Source organism: Phyllobates terribilis, unplaced genomic scaffold (assembly GCF_046119375.1).
Source record: "Phyllobates terribilis strain yellow unplaced genomic scaffold, ASM4611937v1 Scaffold_3__8_contigs__length_932513732, whole genome shotgun sequence".
In the NCBI taxonomy this organism is placed as follows: domain Eukaryota; kingdom Metazoa; phylum Chordata; class Amphibia; order Anura; family Dendrobatidae; genus Phyllobates; species Phyllobates terribilis.
In genome coordinates this window covers 266,079,711-266,100,022 of record NW_027362763.1, presented here as the reverse complement: position 1 = coordinate 266,100,022, position 20,312 = coordinate 266,079,711, and the positions used below count along the sequence as shown (strand labels likewise).

Sequence of the window (20,312 nt, the reverse complement as noted above, 5' to 3'; positions counted from 1 at the left end):
ATGGAGAACCTTATGCTTTATGTGTATAGCAATATTGCTGTACATGTATTCAATAATTGCAGTGTTCTGACACATACTGTATGAATATGCTTGTACACTGGTTACAGCGTATTTGTGCAGCTGCATATTAACTTAGGTGTGAGGACCAGTATTGCTGTATCTGGCCAAAGACTTCCACACAGACATAAGGAAAGATACAAGAACAAGTGGAAAACAAAAACCGTAACATAAGAATTTTGTTATATTGAAAATAACAGAGCACACTTCCCACAACGGTCCTTGCAGAGCACTAAAATAAGTCTGCTCATGTGTCTTCAGAGGGTTGCATTTCCATTCATTTGTAGCAGGTTTTATGGGACACGTTTCAGCTTCTCCCACTTGTTTTTCCATCCAAATGTCCGGGTGTCAAATATTTTCTACATTACGTTTTAGTAACTGAAAGACAGCTCATGTCCTCTGAGTGTAATGTAGCCTTCTACAGCAAATCAAGACAAATCTCTGGAACCAAAAATCAAAATTCCCAATTTCTCATACTGGAACAGTAGTTTTGCAGTAAACCAAATTTTATAAAGGGTTAGCACGCAAAAACCATGGAGCCACATAGCTACAGATTTTCCATAGAAGCCAGTCTGCATGCAGGGTAATCACATCTGTTCTGTAGTATATTCCAGCACAGTCCCACACATGATAGTGGCTAGAAGACTTCTTGTGGACACATGGTAATGTGTGACCCATCTCAGGCTTCAGTGATCTAACACACTTGTAACTTGGCAAAGGTAATTTCAGATTTGCACAAAAAAATGTGAACAAATTGAAGATTGTGATCAGCGTTTATTTTAAGAAAACCTTTAGATTTAATATAACAAAAAAAAAAAAACAAAAGACAAAAATGAAAAAATATGCAAAAGATGTGACATGTTAAAATGTTTTATTTTTCCGTGGGATCAAAATATGCAGTTAAAGTGGTACAAAACTTATTGTTTTACTCAAAGGAAATTGGCACAAAACACTTTATGTTTCAACAATATTCCTCATAAACTCGACCTTTAAAGGGGTTGTCCAGGATGTAAATATTGATGAACACTTCAGACACTCACTGATCTCCGTAGAAGACTTATCCTATGTGCATGTCATTATCTGTTAAGTCCCGGACAACCCCATTAATGTCCATTGGGTTTATGATCAGAGAATGTCAACTCCAGCATCTTCATAAGCTAATCCAACTTTTATTTTTTTTTTCTAGTTCCTAATGCTTTAGTTCTCTGTTGCTATTTTAGCAGATTTGTGATTCCTTTGAGTTAGTAAAATAAAAGGCACATGAACGGCAGTTTTAAAACCCCATTCACATCTCGATTTTCACCTTGCTGAATTGAGGGCATGCTGCAGGTTTTCAAATGCAATGAAGATAGCAAAATCGATGGTGAAACTGTCAAAATCTGCATGCAACATCAAAATTATTTGAGAAAAATCTGCAAACACACCCTTAGCACGCCATGCACTGTGGTTTTCACTAAATAACCAATTCATCTATTATTTAATTATATGATAATTGGGCTTTTTGGATGCACATGTGTGTGCCCTTCCACAAGTTTTCATTAAAGAGGTTTCTACTACTTTTACATTGATGACCTGTCCATAGGATAGTTCATCAATGTCTAATCGGCCGAAGTCCGGCACCCGGCACCCCCGCCGATCAGCTGTTATTGGAAGTACAAACTTGCGGAGCTGGCCGTCTTCTGATAGTGGCCGCTGCAGGGTACTGCACATCCACCTCCTACTGACTTGAATAGCAGGCAGATGTGTAGTACCAAGCCCCAGCCACTACCAGAAGACGACCAGCTGTTTAATGGAGTTCTTCCAGCCAGTGGCCGCTGATAATAGCTTGTCGGCTGGGGTGCCGGGTGTCAAACCCCGGCCGATCAGACATTGATGACCTATCCAATGGATAGGTCATCAATGAAAAAGTAGTAGACGACCTCTTTAAATAATACACTGGCTTAAAGAGCATAGGCGCATTTACTGCATACACTTTATTGTATAGTTTCTGTAAGGATAAGGTAGGGGCTTTGTGTAAAAGCTGCAAACAGATACTGAGACGCTGTGGATGACGCTGCTTTCATTAACTTTAATGCTAGTAGTGTTATACCCCTGGCATGTAAGTAAATGTCAATACATTTATCCTCTCAGCCTGCAGACATAAGCTGTAAAATGTTCTATAGCAACTATATCACACTGTAGGAAAAGAACAACAATCATAAAGAAACAAAGATGCTATATTGTACATGTGCTGCCTGGAGAGCCAATAGTAATCACGTGTGGAGCTATACTTTAAGAAAGCCTCAGAGAGCCACTCCTTCACTCAGCCAATTACATCAAATATGGAGCCTAATTAAATGAATATGTTCTAAACTCATCTAAGATATGAAGTGTTACACCTAAAACCAATCGGCCTACAGTTTTCATATTTTAAAAGAAAAAAAAAGAAAAGAAAAGAGTGGAATGATGATGCGTACATAAAACCGCACACAATCTAGATCTAATATCATGTTTGCAAGACTGTTATGCCACGGGGCTGCCCATCAGTCGTTCATTTCGTAAAGAAGTCAGCCTCTTGTACCATTTCTCCTCTGCTTCTGCCTTCTCAATGTACAGCTGCCAAGAAAAAAAGAAATCAAGTCAATTCATGTGTAACATTATCCCCACAAAAAAACCCACTCAGCTTGTATTTTATTTTTTTAAAAGTTATGTTTTTCACTTTAAGAACTCCTTGGTATATCCTTCTCATAGGTTTCCTACCATACCAATGAAACTGCAATTTGCTCCTGTGTCAGTCCATTAAATAGCCTATTAGATGCCTAAACAACCATCATGGTATAGCAGACGGCTAAAAACTTATGGCCTTCGCGGTTGAAGCCAGACTGCAAATAATTTTTCAGATCTATTAAAAATCACTTCTAAGGTTCAAATATTCTGCTAGTCAGATCTCTGCAAACATCTTCCATCCTTCTTTCCTCCGACATCCACCAAACACAAGAGTATGATCTGATCCTGCTCAAAGCGGAAGGTTCAGACATAATTTTTCTAATGTGCAGGGATTATCCCATAATGACAACTCATAACCTATCCACAGGATAGGCAGTAAGTTGCTGATCACTGTGGGACCCATCACTGGGACCCTCACTTATCACTAAGACTGTAAGATGTATAAATTAATGATAACTAGGAACTGAGCAAATCTTGAAATTCCCTAGGCATCATGGTTTTTGCACTGCACAAATCCAAAGCACCTGTTAATAGAGAACTCACAACTATTGGCATGGCAAACAAACCTAAGTGGCCTATGGTACGACTGCAATTGCAATAAATCAGACGCTGCTATATGTAGGAATAGAGTAGGAAGTCATATAGGATTGGTTCTAATTTCACATAAAGAAGACTTAGGATCTTTTCTCTAAGGCTCCTGATTTAGGGCACATTTAGACAAGCCAACCACGGTGTTTAGTAGCCTGTTTAGACAGGGCGACCGAATTCTATGCGCACAAAATGATTGTCACTTCTTGTGCATACAATATCATTGTTGTGGGCAGCACATCATCTGTTCACACAAGACAATGAGCTGAACGATTCAAATTCATCACTTGATGAGCTATCATGCTGTCGTGTACCCAAGCCTACAATTAGTAATTGTTTCCAACTATCGATTAGTCTAAATAAGTCTTCATAGGAAAAGAACTAGGGAGCAAGTCCTGGGGTCTCCACCACCCAAAGGGACTTCTGTGTAACCACCAAAACCCCAGCCTGAAGCATAATGCAACCAGCAGCCAAAGGGGCCTTAACAAGACTGAAAGCAAAAGCTGTGTGACTACAGCAATGAAATAATGTCAGCGTCAGCAACACAGATCAGCCTTAATGAATAAATAGGTTGCACAATGGAAGGTATGAGGGCAGGCTGATTGATCTCAATGTCTGGGCTCATGTCTCAACAGAGCAATAGATCTCACTCACATCTCTAGCTGTCTCACTAAAAATATCCTTTCCTATAGCCGCTCTGTTGTAGCTTTTTGGCGTGCAGGTCTACAGTAGCCATAGAAATTTATAGCCTTGTCTTCACGAGCCTTTTCTGCAGAGGCAAACATGCCTGCATACTTTACCTATAGGGGTCTGGGTATATAGTGAAGAAGTATCTTGCCTCAGGTGGCAGCTGCTGTCCTGCTGCCCTTGATAACATGCTGCCTTCTAAGAGTTTGCTGTCTGAACGTCTTCACTCTTCTTCCTCTCACTCTTTGATACAGAATCCAGTATTTTTGTGTGGGACATGGAGGTAGGGGATAAAGGAAGCTTGCCTGAACTGCCAAAGAATACCAAATGTATGCAGTGCAAGTGTGTATAAAATATTATGAAAAAGCTTTAGGCAGGTGTGGAAAAAAGCTGCAGAGCAAGAATTTTTAAATTCTTCTAGGTACACCTGCACAAAGTCAGGATTATATCAGATGTACCTAGAAGAATTGAACCAATTACCCAATTGTACTAAACAAGTGATGATAATCATCATTTTCATATGTAAGTTGAAACAGTCATTAACTAAATAAGAAACGGCTATGTAGGAGGCTTAAAACTAGAGGTTAGTTCTCCAAGATGTTTAGAGCAACTTCCCTGTGTGAAAGTGTATCTAGAAGCATTGATGCTTCTATGAAGGCAAAGGGTGGTCACACTAAATATTAATTTGATTTAGATTTCTCATTTGTTCATGGTTAATTAATAAAAAATAAACTATTAACACTTTCTTTTATTTTTGAAAACATTCATAATTAGCATTTTTTCCACACCTGCCTTCAACTTTTGCACAGTACCATAATATATATCGACTGCTCATAGTAGTATGAGCGACAAGTGGCCTGGCAGTGACGAGATGAAAAACGGCTCCGAGGACACTATGGGGAAATAACCGTACTACGGGTTTCACGACTGATGAAATTCATTTGCAGAGCAGAATGTATCTGACATATCAAATGTAAGGCGTCAAACAGTGTCTACATAAACCATCAGAAGATGTTTGCAAGACACTGGGATTGAGCTAGACTTCCAGCTCCAGGCGTTCCACTGACCTCACGCCACCGCTCTCAAATGCTATCGCAGTGCAGAACAAGACTGTAATGGATGATATAATGGAGGTCTATCCCCTTCTGAGATAAGTCCGCTTTTAGTTTGGCTGAAATGATAGCTAGAGATTGGTCTGCAGAGCACATGAGCAATGCTATGAAGCGACCATCACCATCACAAGGGAATGTCATGCTGCTCCCAGAATTATGGCATGGTTTGACATAATGCATGGTAGCCAAAACATTTCAGTCATCCTTCCAGGTACACTAACAGCTCAGCGTTACATTGATATGGCGGGGGAACCAGTGGCACGGTCATTTCTTCAAAGCATCTGAGGAGCCATTTTTCAGCATGAAACCAGGTTGCATGTTGCTTGTACAACTGTGAGCAGCCTGTGTGTCCTAAATATAATACCATGTCCTGCAGTGTCTCTGGACTATATCTTGAACATCATCCTTCTCAGCGTTGCAAATTCAATGTTGAGGAATGTATACATAAATATACAGTACTTCTACATACATACCCACAGTATATATAAAAATATACAGTTAATTCACTGGTGGTATACAATTATGCATACAACCTATGGGGATGTTGCATTCTGTGTGTTTTTCTTCTTAGTTTTTATTTGTTTGAGAGAGGGGTGAGGGGGAACCCCATTGCAATTTTTGTCTCAGGAGCTGAAAAGCTAAGATCTACCCTGGCTACAACCCTAAGGCTATGTGCCCATGATGCAGAAATGCTCCGGATTTTTCCTGAGCGTTTCTGCATCTCCCTGGCAGAAAAAACGCATGCGGATTGTACGTGCGGATTGTACATGCGTTTTTCCTGCCAGGGACATGCGGATGTGAAGCGTTCTTCACATGCATTTCTGCATGCGGGTTGTCAAGCGCTTTCCAAGCGATTTTAGCATCACTTGGAAAGTGCTTGTCAACTTGGTCACACTATATAAATCCATGCAGCCGGCATGGATTTATATAGTGTGACCGAAAGAATGGTAAAAAATAAAAAAACAAATCTATACTTACCTTCTGATGGCCACTGGTGTCCTGGTCTTGGCTTGCCGGCAGCTCGCGGTAGACTAAAGAACCTGCCGACGTCAGCGGTCGCGTGACCCATAACATAACTAAATTACATCACCGCAGGTCCTCGAGTCCACCGCGGGCCATCAGAAGGTAAATATAATATTTATTTTTCATTTTATTCTTTTTTTTACAGGTTCTATGGTACCTGGGTCCGGAGGAGAGTCTCCTCTTCTCCAAACCCGGGTACCATCCGCACATTGAAACGCATGGAATCCGCATGTACAGATGCAGTGATGCGGATTCCATGTGTTCCAATGCAAGTCAATGGCGGCGAAAACGCAGCGCTTCCGCAAAATAATTGGTAGTGCTGCGGATTTTTCTGCAATGATAATCTGCAGCGGAAATTTCCGCAGCATGTGCACAGCACATGTGGATTATCATTGGGGAACATGGCAGACCTTCTACCAAGCGTTTTTTAAGCGTTTCTGAAGCGGAATTGCCGCTGCGGAAACGCTTAAAAAACGCATAGTGGGCACACAGCCTAACACCTTCCTCTCAAGACTTACGAATGATGAGCTCTTAAACTTGTGTTGCTGACACCCTCATGTAACTGTGTTATGTCTGGATAGAAAGACTCAAGGTCAACAGAAGCAGCAGAAGCAGATGTGCCCCTCCTATTTTTGGTTGTACCGATCTTAATCTAGCATTTTTCAGATATACATTTTCTTTTGTAAATAAGAAGAAATATTTCCAAAACAAAAAAGGTAAACGTAAAGTCCCATCATGTTGAAATGATGTCTGCAGAGAACTTACATTTGGGTGTGCAATGGAGTTATCATCCAGATATTTTATGGCAGTCGGCATAGTACTAACATCTTCTTCTTTCTCATCTCCAAAAGAATCGAAAGTTCCCACACCTAATATGGCACATTCATGTTTGCTGTCGCTGGTTTCTGTTGACTAAAATACCATAAAATTTACAACAACATGTAGAAATGCAAAAGCTACTTTCTAAATACAGTAAACACTACCAGTATAGCTTAGGGCGTGTACACCTACTGGAGACGGACACCGAGAGGCAGTCCACTACGTCAGAGTGTCCGCCTCCGCACATTCAATCGGTTGACACCATTATAGTCTATGGCCCGTCAGCGCACACGCCCGAATCCAGTTTTGCGGGGGGTCCGGATGTAAGCCCCGATGGGGCCACCTAACGAGTTTCAGAACACAATGTGAAAGCACCCTTATATAAATGAAGATCCAGTACTCAAGGGGTGCTCAACCATTGGCATGGGGGCCATACATGGCCAATGATGCCATGCTGCGTGGAGCCTACAAATCTTGACAGAATACTCATCTCCAAGTGGCTGCTCACATGCAATTTCATTGAAGAGAGATGAGGAGTGGCACACCATGCATGAGTAGGCTTGGGCATGTAATAACAGAACAATGTGGTTCTCCAGTATTTGGGAGAATTGAGTCATTTGACCCCCTTTTGGCACTCCAGAAAGGAGTAAATGAATTAGAGCGGTTGCCATGCAGGTGTATTTCTCTCTATTGTAGTTTAGGAGAGTTGTGAAATGCTAGGCTATCACCAGTGCCGATTAAGGAAAGAGGACACCTATTCTCAAGATAGATCGAAGTTCGGAAGTTGAGCCTACTGCCATCAGACATTTGTGCCATATGGATTTGATAGAACAAAGACTATGTTCACAAGTTGCAGATGACTTTTCAGCACATTGAAGGTTTTTTTTCACAGTTTTCCAAAATCATACCAAAACAAACTTTTTTTTCACAATTTTGGAATGTTGTATCAAAAATGAAAGTCTTACCATGATACTATAATGGCAAAGGTAGTGTGTTTTTACAGTGAGTTCGGAAAACTGCAACAAAAAATTCACTGCAGCCAAAATGCATTTGCAGACGTGTGTGAATGAATCAGCCTAAAAGGGAATCTGTCAGCAGGATTTCACATCCTAAACTATTTATATGTGCATGCAGTATTTTAAAATACAAATCCAGTAATACCTTTACATGGCCAGTCTGTTCCTCCATTACTGAGAAATCAAGATACTGAGATATGCAAATGGCTATGGTAGATCTGAAACCTCCAGCTCTACTCTCCACACAACACTGGCTCCTCCTGCTTCACTGACGGCTCATTTGTCTGAAGTCACAAAGCATAGAGGTTGTCAGTCAAACAGGAGAAGGTGGCGCTGGGTGGGGATTAGAGCTGGAATGACAGAGGCTTTAGATCTACAGCCTCATCTACATACAGTGGAGAAAATAAGTATTTGATACACTGACGATTTTGCAAATTTTCCCACCTACAAAGAATGGAGAGGTCTGTAATTTTTATCGTAGGTACACTTCAGCTGTGAGAGACAGAATCTAAAAATAAAAACCATAAAATCACATTGTATGATTTTTACATAATTAATTTGCATTTTATTGCATGAAATGAGTATTTGATACAATAGAAAAACAGAACTTAATATTTGATACAGAAACCTTTGTTTGCAATTACAGAGGTCAGACATTTCCTGTAGTTCTTGACCAAGTTTGCACACACTGCAGCAGGGATTTTGGTCCACTCCTCCATACAGATCTTCTCCAGATCTTTCAGGTTTCGGGGCTGTCGCTGGGCAACATTGAGTTTCAGCTCCCTCCAAAGATTTTCTATTGGGTTCAGGTCTGGAGGCTGGCTAGGTCACTCCAGGACCTTGAAATGCTTCTTATAGAGCCATTCCTTAGTTGTCCTGGCTGTGTGCTTCGGGTCATTGTCATGCTGGAAGACCCAGCCATGACCCATCTCCAATGCGCTTACTGAGGGAAGGAGGTTGTTGGCCAAAATATCGCGATACATGACCCCATCCATCCTCCCTTCAATATGGTGCAGTCGACCTGTCCATTTTGCAGAAAAGCACCCACAAAGTATGATGTTAACCCACCATGCTTCACGGTTGGGACGGTGTTCTTGGGGTTGTACTCATCCTTCTTCTTCCTCCAAACACGGCGATTGGAGTTGATATCAAAATGTTCTATTTTGGTCTCATCTGACAATATGACCTTCTCCCATGCCTCCTCTGGATCATGCAGATGGTCACTGGCGAACTTCAGACGGGCCTGGACATGTGCTGGCGTGAGCTGGGGGACCTTACGTGCCCTGCAGGATTTTAATCCATGACAGCGTAATGTGTTTCGAACGGTAATGTTTGAGACTGTGGTCCCAGCTCTCTTCAGGTCAATGACCAGGTCCTCCAGTGTAGTTCTGGGCTGATTCCTGACCTTTCTCAGAATCATCCTTACCCCACGAGGTGAGATCTTGCATTGAGCCCCAGACCAAGGAAGATTGACAGTCATCTTGTGTTTCTTCCATTTTCTAATAATTGTGCCAACAGTTGTTGCCTTTTCAACAAGCTGCTTGCCTATTTTGTAGCCCATCCCAGCCTTGTCGCCTTTTGTATCCAATCCCAGCCTTGTGAAGATCTACAATTTTGTCCCTGGTGTCCTTAGAGAGCTCTTTGGTCTTGGCCATGGTGGTGAGGTTTGGAGTGTGATTGATTGAGTGTACGGACAGGTGTCTTTTATACAGGTAACGCATTCAAACAGGTGCAATTAATACAGGTCTGTGAGAGCCAGAATTCTTGCTGGTTGGTAGGTGGTCAAATACTTATTTCATGCAATAAAATGCAATTGAATTATTTAAAAATCATGCAATATGATTTTTCGTTTTTTATTTTAAGATTCTGTCTCTCGCAGGTAAAGTGTACCTACGATAAAAATTACAGACCTCGAGGTGTAAAAAACTGGCAAAATCCGCAGTGTATCAGATACTTATTTTCCCCACTGTATTAATTCAAACACTGATTTATCAGTAACAGAGGAGTGGACTGGCCATGGAAAAGTATTGTTGGACTTGACTTTGAAAGTGCATATAATTAGTCTAAGGTTGAAATCTTGCTTACAGATCCCCTTTACCTTGGATAGTAACACACCTTTAAGTTTTATTGTGGTCCCTGTGAAAAGCTCAATATGACCCTCCGATTAGAAAAGGTTGTGCACCTCTGGTTTAGATGATCCAAGTTGTGGGTGGACAGGATAAATGATATGACTTCTGGAGCCAGAAGTGTGACTGACCAGGTAACAAGAACCCTTCATAACCTTTCATCACGTGAAGAACATAAAAGGCTGGCAACCAGCTCCAAGTGTCTCGCTGCATTGATGTCACCCAGAAAAATGAATAAACCAGGTTTCATGGTGTAAATGTGACATAAGTAACATTGTTTGGTCACAGATTTTAGTCAGATTTTATGTGACAATAAGCAGTTGTAGCCTTGTAAAAAAAGAATAAAAAAATCTCACGCCAAAGTTACAGGAGAGATGACTGTGCACCAGCATTTATGTCTTTCCCTGCATGTATTAATGGCAAGTTCAGTATTAAATGAAAAGGAGGCCATTTACTATAATTTTATGGATCCCGTCTCTAATTAAAAGTGAACGCCTCTCTTACAAGAGCTGTAATTATGTTTAGAAGTACGCCTTAAAATGGATACAATGGTGTCATGACAGGAACACTAATCTATAGCAGGGCCTTCCCATTATAGATTATATGTCTATCCAGACGTCAGTCCTGAGGATGAAGCTGTCCAAATACATTCATGTGAAGGACAGTGGGCTGAGGATCCATTTCCACCAAAATGAATCATTTCTCATTAGGTAGGCGCTACCACTTCTTCATCCATAGCATCTGGAGCCGCCATATTAGAATAATCACTTTTTACAATCGCCAATAACATGATTTGTGTTTTATTTCTTTTCCATTATAATCCATTTATGGCGGAGATACATACAGACCCTAATGGCAGTGAACAGTTAGCGCATTATTTCACTTGGTTCACAGAGTACATTCATTTTCAGCCATTCATTTATAACAGCAGATTCCTCCATTTCCTTTTGGAGACTTGAATGCTTAACATATCGGTTTCCTTTCTAATTAGTATTACCCTCCTCATTATACCACTGAAGTGGAGTCCGTCCGTCGTTACCGTCACAGGATCTCTTCTGTACAATCTACCATTTCACTAATTAAGAAGGAATTTTACCGCAGGAGGTAATGTATAGGAGGCTAGGAACTGACAAGTGATGACGTTCTCATCATTACAATCGCATTGCTCCCACACGAGAGATGGCGAAGTATCTACCTGGAGTTCATCGTAAAGACAATTAACATTGGCAATCCTTTCAGAAAAATGCAACATCTACATCGCCTTTTTGATGTTTTCTACACATTTTCAGCTTATTTTTACTCAGTATAACGAAAGAAAAAAACATGCTTGCTACATGGAAACCGTCAACAAGCAGGCGGAGTTACTTTATTTTATTCTGATTATGGTATATATGTTACTACAGAGGACTGACAGCCATTTCCAACATTGTAATTTTACTATTTCATACACAAAGCTATAAAATAAGTAACTATAAAGCAGGAGGTCAATCTTTATGAATCTCCATCCAGTGTTTGGGTCCAAGCGTGAGGTCGATTAGGTCTCTATCCAATAAAGCAACTTCAGGTTTGGATGAAGAAAAATTGTGATCTAAAAATCATGTTATTCTTTACAGCAAAACGTTCTGAAAAAGTCGATGTTAATGAATGAAAGCTTGCCAGAAGATACTTTAATAGACGTTGTTCAACTACAAGGACATTTTTTTCCTTAAATTCATGTATTTGAGGCAAAAAAATAAATACATTTTTGCAATTGTGTTTCACTAAACAATTTTCCCCATTCGGCTCTTAGGCTATGGTCACACATCATGGTTTTTTTTTTTGCGCCACAAAACTGCAGCAAAACCTGATCTCTCAAGGGAGGGTTGCTGCAGATTTTTCTTGCAGTTTTGGTGTTTTTTTCAGAATTTTTTTTCACTGTCCTTCTGTCTCTATTTATGCACGTACATAAAGTTCTGTGAAAAAAAAGAACCCCATTCTATTTTGCCATCCAAAACTCTGAAAAAAATGGTACCTGTGTTTTTGGTGCGTTTTTTCACCACCCATTACTTCCTATGGGTAAAAAACGCTGAAAGAAGTGACATGCTCTATTTTCCAAAAAACGCAAGCAAGGCAGAAAATACTGAACAAAAAAAAACCCATAATGTGTGAACAGGGAATTCTGTTTTTTCATAGACTTTGCTGGTACTGCAAAACACAGCTGAAAATTTGCATAAAAATCTGCAGCAAAAACCATGATGTGTCAACATAACCTTATAGTCACTTTGTTTCCGTGCACGTTGCTGTGGTCATAAATCAGCGAGAGGAGCTCAGAAGAGGAGAGATAAATGAGTCACTAACTCTCCATCAGATCGTAGCAGGGGGCTTAACTCATGACTCATGCAGCCAGTAATATACAGTACGACCCAGAGTCCAAAGACGACAATTGGTGGCAAATTTTTCATTTAATCCAACTGCAAAAAATGATTTTAACCCCAAGTACATGCATTTAAGTAAAAAAAACAAGTGGACAACCCCTTTAAAGTACCACTCCAGTATTTTTTTTTATTACAAGCAGTATAGGTGTGCAGTGTATGCATTAAAATACACTGCTCAAAAAAATAAAGGGAACACTCAAATAACACATCCTAGATCTGAATGAAATATTCTCATTGAATACTTTGTTCTGTACAAAGTTGAATGTGCTGACAACAAAATCACACAAAAATCATCAATGGAAATAAAATTTATTAACCAATGGAGGCCTGGATTTGGAGTCACCCCCAAAATTAAAGTGGAAAAACACACTACAGGCTGATCCAACTTTGATGTAATGTCCTTAAAACAAGTCAAAATGAGGCTCAGTATTGTGTGTGGCCTCCACGTGCCTGTATGACCTCCCTACAACGCCTGGGCATGCTCCTGATGAGGTGGTCTCCTGTGGGATCTTCTCCCAGACCTGGACTAAAGCATCCGCCAACTCCTGGACAGTCTGTGGTGCAACGTGATGTTGGTGGATGGAGCGAGACATGATGTCCCAGTTGTGCTCAATCAGATTCAGGTCTGGGGAACGGGCGGGCCAGTCCATAGCTTCAATGCCTTCATCTTGCAGGAACTGCTGACACACTCCAGCCACATGAGGTCTGGCATTGTCCTGCATTAGGAGGAACCCAGGGCCAACCGCACCAGCATATGGTCTCGCAAGGGGTCTGAGGATCTCATCTCGGTACCTAATGGCAGTCAGGCTACCTCTGGCAAGCACATGGAGGGCTGTGCGGCCCTCCAAAGAAATGCCACCCCACACAATTACTGACCCACCTGCAAACCGGTCATGCTGAAGGATGTTGCAGGCAGCAGATAGCTCTCCATGGCGTCTCTAGACTCTGTCACGTCTGTCACATGTGCTCAGTGTGAACCTGCTTTCATCTGTGAAGAGCACAGGGTGCCAGTGGCGACTTTGCCAATCCTGGTGTTCTGTGGCAAATGCAAAGCATCCTGCACGATGTTGGGCGGTGAGCACAACCCCCATCTGTGGACGTCGGGCACTCATACCACCCTCATGGAGTCAGTTTATAACCGTTTGTGCAGACACATGCACATTTATGGCCTGCTGGAGGTCATTTTGCAGGGCTCTGGCAGTGCTCCTCCTGTTCCTCCTTGCACAAAGGAGGAGGTAACGGTCCTGCTGCTGGGTTGTTGCCCTCCTATGGCTCCCTCCACATCTCCATGCTCTGGACACTACGCTGACAGACACAGCAAACCTTCTTGCCACAGCTCGCATTGATGTGCCATCCTGGATGAACTGCACTACCTGAGCAACTTCTGTGGGTTGTACTGTAGACACCGCCTCATGCTACTGTACCTCTAGGGGTGAAAGCAATGGCAAAATGAAAAAGTGACCAAAACAACAGCCAAAAAGGATGAGAACAGAGAAATGGTCTGTGGTCACCACATGTAGAACCACTCCTTTATAGCGAGTATCTTGCTAATTGCCTATCATTTCTACCAGTTGTCTGTTCCATTTGCACAACAGCAGGAGAAATTGATTCACAATCAGTGTTGCTTCATAACTGGACAGGTAGATTTCACAGAAGTGTTATGGACTTGGAGTTACATTGTGTTGTTTAAGTGTTCCCTTTATTTTTTTTAGCAGTGCACTTATTGGTCACTTTCTTGTGCAGTTTTCAGGGCTGCTCTGATCCTCTCCTGCATCATGAGACTGCTCACACACCCGACCATTAGTTCCTTTCCTAATATAAGCCTATGAGAGCCTCATTCTGAGTCTCTTAGACTTACAATGAGAACCTCATATTCCACAAAGAAGACCCTGTTATGAGTTGGATGATACAGATGGACCAAAGCAGCACTGGAAAAGTCAGAAGACGGCAAGGGGATGTCATTTAATGTAGACAATATTCATACATTATTAACGCCTAATTTGGGGAGCAATAATAATAATAAGAAAAAACCCGCTGTAGTGGTACTTTAAAAGGTCATTGAGTTTCAGACAGCTTAGACAATTTATTTGTTTCCTCTGTATTGTAACTCTTCCTAGATATGTTTTAAAGGGAAAAGATGATATTATAGAAGAAGTGGTACCATATGGCTGCTCCAACAAAAACAATACTTTTTTTTTTTAAGCAGAGAACATAAGAAATTTATATGCAAATCAGACTGGAAATGCACTGGGGGCCTCATTTAACTTGAAAGAAGTATCAAGTGCACTGATACTCCCCCAGCAACCTTCCAGCTTGATCTGCATATGGTTCCTCCCCTAGATTTCTCATGACATTGGATACCATTTTTATAGGAAGGGACAAGGGCTTAACAGCCATATCACCTATTCCATATGTAAAAAAATGCTGACCGGTTAACTTTAACCCCTTCACGACCTTGGGATTTTCTGTTTTTGCGGTTTCGTTTTTTGCTCCCCTTCTTCCCAGAGCCATAACTTTTTTATTTTTCCATCAATATGGCCGGTGTGAGGGCTTGTTTTTTGCGGGACGAGTTGTACTTTTGAACGACACCATTGATTTTAGCATTTAGTGTACTGGAAAATGGGAAAAAAATTCCAAGTGCGGTGAAATTGCAAAGAAAAGTGCTATTCCACAATAGTTTTCTTTTTCACCATGCTCACTAAATGCTAAACAAGACCTGCTACTATGATTCTCCAGATCATTACCAGTTGGCAGATACCAAACATGTATCGGTTCTTTTTTATTCATCCACAAATCCAAAATTTGTGTAGAAAAAAAAATGGCGCCATTTTCCGAGACCCGTAGCGTCTCCATTTTTCTCTGGAGCAGGGTGAGGGCTTATTTTTTGCGCGCTGAGCTGCCATTTTTATTGGTACCATTTTGGGGTAAATACGATGTTCACCCGCTATTGCAATGTTGCAGTGACAAAAGAAACACAATTCTGGCAATTAGATTTTTTTCTCATCATGCCGTTAACCAATTGGATTCATTTGATAGATTGGGCGTTTCTGAATGTAGCGATACCAAATATGTGTATTTTTGTATTATTGCGTTACTTTGAATGGGGCAAAAGGGGGTGATTTGAACTTTTATATATTTTTTAAACATTTTTTTCTACCTTTTACTGGCTTTAATAGTCTTCTTAGGAGACTTGAAGCTGCGATCATCTGACTGCTTGTGCTACACATAGTAGGGCTTCAGCCCTGATCATGATCTCCTTCAGCAGACCCGCGGCTGTCATGCCAACCCATCGGCACCCCGCGATCATGTCACAGGGGCACCAATGGGCGGGGTTTGTGACATGCATCCGGTTTGCTTGAATTAAATGCCGCTGTCAGAGATTGACAGCGTCATTTAACATGTAAACATACTACAGACATTCACTGCAGGGATTCTGCCAGTTCCACCATGCAGCCCCTTGCCTTCTCTATAGAGATACTACTCTAAACCCGTATAAAATGCATTAAAGCTTCCCTGACGGCACGTTCGGCTTCTAGCAGCTGGAAATAAATATATAAACAAACATTATTAAGCTGCGGTACTTAAATATACACCATGTAAAGCATATTAAAAGTCTAGAAATACAACCGCGCCGAGCATGAATTATCCCCATAAATCAGTTTAAAATGGTTGCTGCTCATTTTCACAGGGCAGAAATGTGAATAAAGATCTCGTTGAGCAGTGTGAGCTAAATAAATTCTGCTGTGACCTTCAGGGCTGTCATAAAGCATGATTCTCAATGAAGTATGTTGGGCAAGAAAGGCTGTGCTCATAAACTGCCCGATCTCCAGACATGTATGGCAGCCTGGGAGAATTGACAAACTCATTTCAGGCTGCGTTTAGCCCTCCACCCCTTTGTCAATTACTTTGGAGATGATGGGTTGCTGAGAATATTGTTTCGCTCCCTTATTTGCAGTTCGATATAATAAATATGTTTAACCGCTTCAGCACAGAATTTAATGGCCATTGGTTGCACAGTTTGGGGCTCTTTATAGCTTAAATTATGGGTTGCCTATCCCAATGCTGCTTTTAATCCTCTACTATGCATTGTCCGCTGGGGCTTCATTCCACAAATCAACTACAATGTCTACACCATTTCTGCTTCCTCGATTTTTAAGCCTGTGAACAAGCTTGCAAGAGACCTAAAGGACAAACTAGGCAATCTAAATTGGTTTATTAGATCTAGTAGTGTCATAAGTCGGTATATAATTCCCCAGATGTCGATATAACACGATACAAAACACTGCAAATTAGATAGTGACAATACAGTAGCTGATACTGACAGTCATCTGTTTAGGTGCCCACAAGAGTCTCTGCACACCGGCTCCTTGTCTGATGACATGGCATGCGCAGGCAGGCCCGGCGTCAGCACCCGGGCAGGTGCCGTGGCCCTGAATAAGCGGAGGGGGGGCCCACTTGCCGTCGAGGACACGGACACACTATGGATCCCGTGAGTCTGGATGGCCCGATGCCAGCGTGGGCGCAGGCAGTGCCTTCCCCTACTTTAAACTGTTTGCAATACTTACCTCTCCCTGTTCCTCCGCGTCTTCTGAGTCTGTGACGTCTCAGGGCAGAAAGCTCAATTACATCATTACAGAGCGCCCTCTGTGCCGAGCAGTCACAGTGCAGAGAGCCGGAAGACGCTGAAGAGACAGGACCTGTGGCCAGTGGGTAGAGGTGAGTATTTGATTATTTTTTTTGTGTATGGAGTATTATATGGGGGCCCATTATGTATGGAGCATTATATTGGGCTCATTATGTATGGAGCATTATATGGAGCCCATTATGTATGGGGCAGTATGTGGGGTCCATTATTCAGTATGTTGCATTATATCGGGCGCATTATTCTGTATGGAGCATTACATAGAGCCCATTCTGTATGTAGCAGTATGTGGGGCCCATTATTCTGCATGAAGCATTATATGGGGCCCATTATTCTGCATGGAGCATTATATGGGGCCCATTATTCTGTATGGAACATTATATGGGGCCCTTTATTCTGTATGGAGCAATATATGGGGTCCATTATTCTGTATGGAGCATTATATGGGGCTCATTATTCTGTATGGAGCAATATATGGGGCCCATAATTCTGCATGAAGGACTATGTGGTGCCCCATAATTCTGTATGGAGGACTATGCGTATGTAGCAGTATGTGGGGCCCATTATTCTGCATGAAGCATTATATGGGGCCCATTATTCTGTATGGAGGACTATGCGTATGTAGCAGTATGTGGGGTCCATTATTCTGTATGGAGCATTATATGGGGCCCATTATTCTGTATGGAGCATTATAGGGGGGCCATTATTCTGTATGGAGCATTATATGGGGTCCTTTATTCTGTATGGAGCAATATATGGGGTCCATTATTCTGTATGGAGCATTATAAGGGGTCCATTATTCTGTATGGAGCATTATATGGGGCTCATTATTCTATATGGAGCAATATATGGGGCTCATTGTACTGTATGGAGGACTATGTGGTGCCCATAATATTGTATGGAGGACTATGTGGAGCCCCATAATTCTGTATGGAGGACTATGTGGGGCCCATTATTCTGTATGGAGGACTATGTGGGGCCCATTATTCTGTATGGAGGACTATGTGGGGCCCATAATTCTGTATGGAGGACTATGTGGTGCCCATAATACTTGTGAAAAGGGAAAGGGGAAATAGGAAAAGATATGGATATATAAATTAAATTTTAAAAGTCATATACTTTATTTAAATTTATTAAAACCTTATAAATACAAAATTGCTCATGCATCTACAGATGCATATAAGGCAACCATCCTATATAGTACAGGAATGGTACCCAATAATAAATTTGGCTGAATGAGGTGTAGGACAAATTTGGGATGCCTCAGTCCAGTCCCTTTTTTTATTGGACTGTGGCGATGTATTTTACATGGAATCCCTATATGTTGAGATTGCCTTGATATTTATGTCAAGTGACACGGTTTTACTGAATTGACTGTAAGATTGAAAGAATTATTTGAATTGCTAGATGATATCATAGCAGATTGTGATTATATTACCACACATCATATGTCAATTTGCCTAGCCGGTACGGCTGGTCGCCGCCTGTGAAGCGTATATCTCTTAACTAACAAGTGTCAAGCGGTTAGTGGTATTGTCACGGTGAGGGGTGATTCATTCCCTATCACCACTATCTCGCTGCCCAGTCACGTGGCTATCAGTCCCGAGCTGCACAGTGTATATATACTACTGTACACTTATCTGCCCATAATACTGTATGGAGGACTATGTGGTGCCCATAATACTGTATGGAGGACTATGTGGTGCCCATAATACTGTATGGAGGACTATGTGGTGCCCCATAATTCTGTATGGAGGACTATGTGGGGCCCATAATTCTGTATGGAGGACTATGTGGAGCCCATAATACTTTATGGAGGACTATGTGGTGCCCCATAATTCTGTATGGAGGACTATGTGGGGCCCATAATTCTGTATGGAGGACTATGTAGTGCCCATAATACGGTATGGAGGACTATGTGATGCCCATAATACTGTTTGGAGGACTATACTGTCCGGTCTGCACTGTGCGCTGCGAGGATTCGCCGGTTTCTGAGCTAGTGTAGAATTTACAATAGATATCATTCATGTAATTGAAGAAGTAAGTGAAATTTTTGGCATTATACTGTACCTATATTTCTTATCTGTGCATTATGAATCGTGATATGTGGTAAAAGGCCCACTGAGACTCTTTCGTCTGAGGCCCACAAAAACCTGGAGCCGGCCCTGTGTGGAGGTCTAAGGTACCATCACATATTTCCCAATACTGTTCCAGTTTCAGCATGACATTTTGGATGAAGCTGACTTGTTGCATTCCCATTACACTGGACCTTCGAAGGTGAGAGTTCTGCTCAGCAGCTTGGGTCCTTATGTGGAGTTCCACGCTGTGATGACAGTGAATATTACCAGAGCAGACTTTCTCTCTTCTATGAGTGCAATTGTCTAAAATTTTGTAAAGTTGGCCGTGTTTGACGCTATATAAGATCAATTGATCTGTGAAAGATCTTTAATGTCAGATCTGTTATCCTCTTACAACAAACATCAGTCCTGACAATATATTGGTTGCTATGAACAACTAAACTAAAAGGTGTATATCTGTGTTAGCAAAACGACCATTCATTAAAGCATTTTTTTTTTTTTATTTCACCGCTGGAGTTGTGCTACTAATCTAAGGTCCCTGCCCCTAGTACTTACCCGTCACCGTCTTCACCTTCTATTGCTGCCGCTCCCGTTGGTCTCCTGCCAGATTGCTCCAGTGTTTGCGTGAGCGAGTCGGAGGTCACTCTTTAATGCAAGTCTATGAGATACTCGTTCTGGCTCTCAAACTTGCATTGAGAGCTTGTGACCATCTCATCCTTCTTCTCTGCCAGATTTCTAAAACTTAACATGGATAAAACAGAGTTCATCATCTTTCTACCCTCTCATTCATATCCCCCATCTGACCTATCCATCAACGTCAATGGCTGTTCACTCTTCCCAGTCCCACAAGCTCGCTGCCTTGGGGTAAACCCTGGACTCTGATCTCTCCTTCAAACCCCATATCCAAGCCCTTTCCACTTCCTGCCGACTCAAACTCAAAAATATCTCCCAGATCTGTGCATTCCTCAGCAAAGACTCTGCAAAAACACTAGTGCAGGCCCTCATCATCTCCCGCCTTGACTACTGCAACCTCCTGCTCTGTGG

General features: G+C 41.7%; 1 protein-coding gene across 1 annotated transcript in view; it reads right to left on the bottom strand.

The window, feature by feature from the left end:
• Positions 1-918: 918 nt before the first annotated feature.
• RSRC1 (arginine and serine rich coiled-coil 1) overlaps positions 919-20,312 on the bottom strand; it is a 350,138-nt gene continuing 330,744 nt past the window's right edge. The window contains exons 9-10 of the mRNA XM_073674789.1: positions 6,939-7,085; positions 919-2,652 (exon numbers count right to left, since the gene is read on the bottom strand). Of these exons, the coding sequence (XP_073530890.1) occupies positions 2,560-2,652; positions 6,939-7,085 (240 nt within the window). The 3' untranslated portion in view covers positions 919-2,559. The remainder of the gene's footprint in view (positions 2,653-6,938; positions 7,086-20,312) is intronic.